This window comes from Cupressus sempervirens, chromosome 6, assembly GCF_028749045.1.
Source record: "Cupressus sempervirens isolate cs-2001-9-10 chromosome 6, ASM2874904v1, whole genome shotgun sequence".
Lineage (NCBI taxonomy): Eukaryota > Viridiplantae > Streptophyta > Pinopsida > Cupressales > Cupressaceae > Cupressus > Cupressus sempervirens.
This window is the reverse complement of record NC_143123.1, coordinates 123,821,585-123,828,714: the sequence shown is the minus strand read 5'-3', so window position 1 is coordinate 123,828,714 and position 7,130 is coordinate 123,821,585. Positions and strand designations below refer to the sequence as shown.

The 7,130-nt window shown below is 33.4% G+C and overlaps 1 protein-coding gene across 1 annotated transcript; it reads right to left on the bottom strand.

Moving 5' to 3' along the window:
* Window positions 1–2,107: 2,107 nt before the first annotated feature.
* LOC149551537 (uncharacterized) lies at window positions 2,108–3,256 on the bottom strand. The gene is made up of 3 exons (XM_089789702.1): window positions 3,153–3,256; window positions 2,651–3,004; window positions 2,108–2,509 (listed from the first exon to the last, which is right to left on the bottom strand). The coding sequence occupies exons 1-3, from the start codon at window positions 3,240–3,242 to the stop codon at window positions 2,282–2,284; spliced, it is 672 nt and encodes a 223-aa protein (XP_089645828.1). The 5' UTR covers window positions 3,243–3,256; the 3' UTR covers window positions 2,108–2,281.
* Window positions 3,257–7,130: the final 3,874 nt, after the last annotated feature.

The following is a 7,130-nucleotide window of genomic DNA, read 5'->3' as shown; positions in this document are numbered from 1 at the left end:
TTTGTTATTTGCTTTGCTAACCCCTTGTTAGAATAGGAACTCATATTAGTTGCACTATTAGATTGAATTCATTGAAAAATATAAAATACAAAAACATTGTTGCTTTTGTGTGTTATTTCGAGACAGTAAAAAAAAATTACTTCATTTCGAGATCATAATAGAACTAGCAAAGGCCTCCTTGTGAACAATCACATTTATCTTCAACTGAGCAAATTTTGGTACATCACAAGACAAATACTAAACCTTGGAGTTGATACCAAAAGATTAGCTTTTCAAGAGAGGAATTATGCAAAGGATTCCTACCATTGACCTCATCCATAATGACCGCCCAACAATAGGGACAATATAAATTTTGGAAGAAAATTTTGAAAATTCGTAAATGTCATTTGAATGAAGCATTTCTTTTTCGAAAGAATCTAGTTCAACACTTAGATTGATGATTTTTATATTCATGATTCTTATTTCTTGCATTTCAAAAAATCCATTCGTTAATGGTTATTTCATGTTATTGAAATTTCTTGAGAGCAGTTTACAGTGGCTTATTTTACAAATTTAGCAGTGTATTGAAATTTAAAAATTTAATCTTTAAAATTTATAATTGTTGTCATGACTTTTCTATTTTTATAAAATTGTTTAATAATTCAAAGTGTTATACAAATTAATATGGGAGAATTTGAAATCTTCACATAATAAATATGTTGTTAATATTTTAATTAATATGTAGTTTATGTAACTCTAGTTCTAATGCTAATCCTAGCCATAACCCTAATACTAACCCTCACTCTAACTATAATTCTAACTCTAACTATAACCCTAAATCTAACTCTTACTCTAACCCTTATTCTAACTCTAATTCTAACTCTAACTCTAATTCAAACCCTAACTTTAATTCTAACACTAACCTAAACCTAATTGTATTTGTAAACCTAATTCTAACCCTAACCCTAATTCTTACCCTTATGCTAACCCTAACTCTATCCCTAACTTTAACCCTAACTCTAAGTCTATCTTTAACTCTAATTCAAAACCTAACTCTAAGTCTTACTCTAATTCTAACTATAACTCTAACCTTGACCCTAACTCTAGCTCTAATTGTAACCCTAACCCTACCAATAACCCTAATCCTATCCCTAGCCCTAATTCTAATCCTAATGTTAACCCTAACTCTAACTCTAACTCTAACCCTAACCTTAACACTAACCCTAACCATAATTCTAATCGTAAATGTAACATTTTACATAACAATATCCTTAAAAAAAAAAAAATTTAAAGAATGCAAATTAAACACTATATATAGAATTAAAAAATAAAATGTTGAAGAAATTTTTTATAGTAAGTTTATATAACTACAATTTTATAGTAATTCTATACAACTATATTTAAAAATAAATAAATAATTAGATACTAATCTTATCAAAAATAGAAAAATTAAAAAAATACTTTAGATTAAATAACTGTGATTAAAATAACTTTATATTAAATAAAATAGTCACCTCCAAAATAGGTATATATAAGCTACTCACCTTTTATAGTGAACTAACAAAAATTTATATAAAACTTATTAGAAATCATTTATATGAATAATCATCATATTGCAAAAGTATTTATTTGTTTAAAACTTTATACACATGAAATATAAATAAAATATTATAGAAAAGAAAGACAAACATTTATAACAAGAAAATCTTTTAAATTATTATACACTAAAATTTAGCTATTATAGTCATATTTCCATTCATTCTAAGTGGGAATATGAGTGGAATAGGCATATGTAAATTATTAAAATTTCAAATTTGTCATTTGTGTGCACCAAATGGAAATTGTGAATAGGACCAAGTATTTCAATTTTGACCAAAAAATTAGCATTTGCAATTCCATTTAAATAGGTGGAATTGGAATACGTATTCTTATTCTTATTCCAGTTTTATTTATTTTAGAAAACATAAATATTTGGGTCGGTGAATTCCCCATCAAATTCTGACTGAAGGAATACGTTTTCTTATTTTCTATTCTAGAATAAAAATTTCAAAATACATATTGCTATTCCCATATTCTTATTCATGCAGCCAAACCCTTATAGAACATGGAAAAGACCACAACACAAATAAAAAGATTAAACAAAACATATTCATTCATTCATGAAGATGAACATTACATAGGAAGACGCACAGTGCAGGTGCACATTAGAGCTAAACAAGACTAAAGATTGGATGTCCGCGTACATAGATAAAACATAATTCAAGAAGATATATTAAAGAAGGTGCACAGCAGATCTCAGCACTTATTTATAAGAACCGTTTACTCTAACAAGCTGCATTGTTAAACGACGCTGCGCGGAGTCCAAGTGCATGGATTGTTCTGGGCAGAGAATGTTGCAAGCTTTATCGCCGAGCCATACTCCCATCTCTACGTCCTCATCTGTATGCACCTTAAATACTGTGGGTTCATATGGGCACGGGCAGACGTCCACATATACGCTCACAGAATACGTTTCTCCTGCTGTCAAACTCTGCAATAGAATACGTCGCAGCAGCGAGAATGGTAAATTAGGAGGAGAATAGATAGAAAGAAAAGAAAGCAAGAAACATGCAGGCGAATATAAAGTGTGAAAAAGAAAAGAGAAATTTAAAGTTAGATAATATGAACAAACCACGTAGAGAACCGCATAGTCACTACTGATAGGATCCATGAGCGGAGCATCCGAAGGGTTTCCATTGCCGAGTGCAGAAGTGTTCCCCACAAGCCTGAAGGGTCCAGCCCCACCCACATGTGGGAGCTCAAATTCCACCTTAACTTGATGTTCCTCCTTTGGGCTTTGGCTTTCCCGAGGGTCCCTTAAGGTGTGCGTGGATTCCGGTGGGCAGGGAATGTTGCAGGTTTTGTCGCCGAGCCAGGCTCCCATCTCTATGTCCGCATCGATCACCTTAAATACTTTCGCTTCATGCGGGCACGGACACACGTCCACCAGCACGATCACTGAATACGTTTCTCCCGCAATCAAATCCTGCAATGGACGTAAATAAGGAAAGAGATCAGAATACAATATATAAGAAAGAAGAGCAAAGGAGAAATTAACATGCAGGCGAAGTAGAATATATAAAAGTGTGAATATCAATTTAGATCAGTGAGATATATAGCATGAGTGAACGAACCGCGTAGAGAACGGCATAGTTAGCACTGATGGCATCTATGAGCGGAGCATCCGAAGGGTTTCCATTGCCCAGTGCAGAAGTATTCCCCATAAGCCTGAAGGGCCCAGCCCCTGTTGGCGGTAGTCGATAGTAACTTTTGTCATTAAAAGCAGACATCCAGCACCGTCCAGCCAACCACTCTGCCGTTCCAGCAGCCCAACTCAGCCGTCCATCCACCGTCCACAATAAATTGCAGACAATGAGCCGCCTCAACCAACAAAATAACAGTTCATATTTAATATTATATTTAATGTAGTTTAACATGTGTAAAATATGTTGTGTGTAGAGAGTTCTCATACCCTCTATAAATAAAGGCCTTATGTAATGCATTTGGGTAAGGCAGTAAGACAATGAAATCAGTTTTATTTCTCTTTATTTGTCTCTCTTTGCCTTCAAATTGGTATCAGAGCATGAAGAGCTGGGACTAGGAGCAAAAGAATTATGTGTTGATATATATAACTGCTGTAGCAGTGAATGAAGCTTCTAATGTTTTCTTGATTGCAGATCATTATCAGCTTCTAAAGTTGGAGACTAGTGGCTGCCAAGATTGAGAGAAGAGAAGATCTCAGTTTAATGTTTGAAGAAGGTATGAGCTGATTTCTTGGAGTGAAGTCTAATGTTAAAAAAATTGTTAAAAGGGGAAAATAAGCATTATAATGTTGTTTGTTTAAGCTATATGTCATTGGCTTAGACTTGTTTGGTGGATTTGCTTGTAAAGCAAAGTTTAAAATTGTAAAGTGCAGTTGTAACTGTGTATTAATATGGCTTCAGGAAGTAGTATAGCTCAACCACAAATTCCAATATTTTCTGGTAAAAATTATGAATTTTGGGCTATAAAAATGAAGACACTATTTTGTTCTCAAGGCATACGGGATCTTATTGAAAAGGGTTTTATTGAACCACAAGATGAGTCTACATTAACACAAGATGAAAAGGATAAATTACAAGATAACAGGAAAAAAGATGCTAAAGCGTTGTTTCTAATTCAACAATCTTTAGATGAATCAATTTTTCCTAAGGTTTGTGCTGCTAAAAAGTCTAAAATTGCATGAGATATTTTAGAAACAACATATCAAGGGACATCAAAAGTTAAGATTGCTAAATTGCAAACTTTAAGGCGTGATTTTGAAAATTTGTGTATGAAAGATTCAGACTCAGTTGATCAATTTCTAAATCAAGTAATGAATGTGGTTAATCAAATTAGATCATATGGTGATGATTTGACAGATCAAAAAGTTGTTGAAAAGATACTTCGCTGTTTGCCTAGAAAATTTGATGCCATTGTTGTTGCCATTGAAGAATCTAAAGATTTGACAATACTATCTATTGATGAATTGATGGGCTCACTTTTATCTCATGAATCAAGAATGAACAGAAATAACAATTCTTCTTTGGAGAATGCATTTAGATCGCAGGTATTTTTTGGCAAAGGAAGAGGAAGATCAAACTACAGAGGAAGAGGAAGAGGTAGAAGCATAGATGGACGTGGAAGTCCAAATCAAGAAGAGAGAACAAATCAATCCATTCAGAGTTCTAATAGAGGACGTGGAAGAAGTTCATTCCAACACCCATCATCAAGGTTTGATAAATCTCGAATTCAATGTCATTATTGTAAGAGATTTGGTCATATTGCAAGTGAATGTAGAAAGAAACAAGAGGATATTGAAAAGAATGGTGCTAATTACTCAGATGTATCTGATAACAATTCAGGAAGTTTATTTATAACTTGTAATGTTGCTCAAGAAAGCTCTAGTGATATATGGTTCCTAGATAGTGGATGTAGTAACCATATGACTGGAAATAAAGATTTGTTTGCTAGCTTGGATGATTCTGTAAAATCTGAAGTAAAGCTAGGAAATGATAGTAAAGTCTCTGTAATGGGAAAAGGTGTTATAAATGTCTTGACAAAAAATGGAGGAAAAAGATATATTCCTGATGTGTATTTTGTGCCTGGATTAAAACACAATCTCATGAGTGTTGGTCAACTAGTACAAAAGGGTTACAAAGTTTCTTTTGATAATGATGTTTGCATAATCTTGGATAGAAATCCTAGTGGCAGGTTAATTGCAAGGGTCAACATGACACAAAATCGAATGTTCCCCCTCCAGATTCATTGCATTCAAGGAGGAAAAGAAGTTAGTTTCAAGACAATATACTTAGATCAGTCGTGGCTATGGCATTTGAGGTATGGTCATCTTCATTTTGATGCTTTAAGCTTATTACAAAAGAAGAATATGGTGAAAGGATTGCCTCAAATATTGAAACCACCAAGTTCATGTGAAAGTTGTATTTTGGCAAAACAACATAGAGAAAGCTTCCCAGTAGGAGGTTCATATAGAGCAAGAGCACCATTGGAATTAGTTCACACTGATATATGTGGACCTATGCAAACTCCATCTTTAGGAGGAAGTATATATTTCCTAACATTTATTGATGATTTTAGTAGGAAGATTTGGATATACTTTCTCAAACAAAAAAGTGAAGCTTTTGAAAAGTTCAAGGATTTCAAAAATTTGGTTGAAAAACAAAGTGGTCACTACATCAAGGTATTGCGATCTGACAGAGGTGGTGAATTCAGTTCTAATGATTTTCTAGAATTTTGCAGATTTCATGGAATTAAGAAGCAGTTTACCACAAGGTACACACCACAACAAAATGGTGTAGCAGAAAGGAAGAATAGAACCATAATGGAAATGGCAAGGAGTATGTTGAAGGCCAAAAATCTATCCAATGAGTTTTGGGCAGAAGCAGTAGCATGTGCTGTATACATTTTGAACAGGAGTCCTACAAAGAGTGTTAAGAACACAATTCCACAAGAAGCATGGAATGGTAAGAAACATACAGTATCTCATTTTAGAGTTTTTGGCTGTGTTGCTTATTCATTAGTTCCATCTGAATTGAGAAAGAAATTGGATGATAAAAGTGAAAAATGCATCTTTATTGGCTATAGTGAAGAATCAAAGGCTTATAGATTGTATAATCCTGTTTCAAAGAAATTGATCATTAGTAGGGATGTTAAATTTGAAGAAGAAGATTCATGGCATGAAAATGATAACAAACAAGTCACAAGAGGAGCACCAATATTACAAGGTGATGATGAATTAAAGGAACATGGGACTCAATCAACACCCAATACTCCACCAAGGAACTTTGTGCAAGGTGCCTCACCTCCAAGTTCAAATGTAAGTGATAAATCTGATTCAACATTCTCAACAACAGGTTACAAAGGTAAGAAGACAAGAAGCTTAAAAGAAATATATGATCAAGAAGAAGAGAATGTAGATATTTACTCAAATTTTGCTTTATTTTCTTGTGATCCATTGTATTTTGATGAAGCAATTAAAGAAGATAAATGGATCAAGGCAATGGATGAAGAAATTGACTCTATTGAAAGAAATAACACATGGGAATTAATGGATTTACCTAAAGGAAAAGAATGTATAGGAGTCAAATGGGTTTACAAAACTAAATTTGATGAAAAAGGTGAAATTGTTAAGCACAAGGCAAGACTAGTTGCTAAAGGTTTTTCACAACAATATGGAGTTGATTATAATGAAACATTTGCTCCAGTTGCTAGACTTGACACAGTTCGAACTATTTTAGCAATAGCAGCACAAAATGATTGGAAAGTGTATCAAATGGATGTAAAATCAGATTTTTTGAATGGTTTTCTTGATGAAGAGGTATATATTAAACAACCACCTGGTTATGAGGTTAGTGGGCATGAAAACAAGGTATATAAACTAAACAAGGCACTTTATGGTTTGAAACAAGCTCCTAGGGCTTGGTATAAGAGGATTGATTCATACATGATAAGTAATCAATTCAATAGAAGTAACAATGAGCCCACGTTATATGTTAAGACTAATAGGGAAGGTCAGATTTTGATTGTATGCTTGTATGTTGATGACTTAATATTCACTGGAAATCTATCAGTAG

Excerpts from the sequence above, each read along its gene's own strand:
- LOC149551537 (XM_089789702.1), bottom strand. The coding sequence starts at position 3,242 with ATGGGGAATACTTCTGCACTGGGCAATGGAAACCCTTCGGATGCTCCG. Across the intron at positions 3,005-3,152 it reads ACTATGCCGTTCTCTACGCG|GATTTGATTGCGGGAGAAAC; the intron begins GTTCGTTCACTC and ends CGTCCATTGCAG. Across the intron at positions 2,510-2,650 it reads ACTATGCGGTTCTCTACGTG|AGTTTGACAGCAGGAGAAAC; the intron begins GTTTGTTCATAT and ends ATTCTATTGCAG.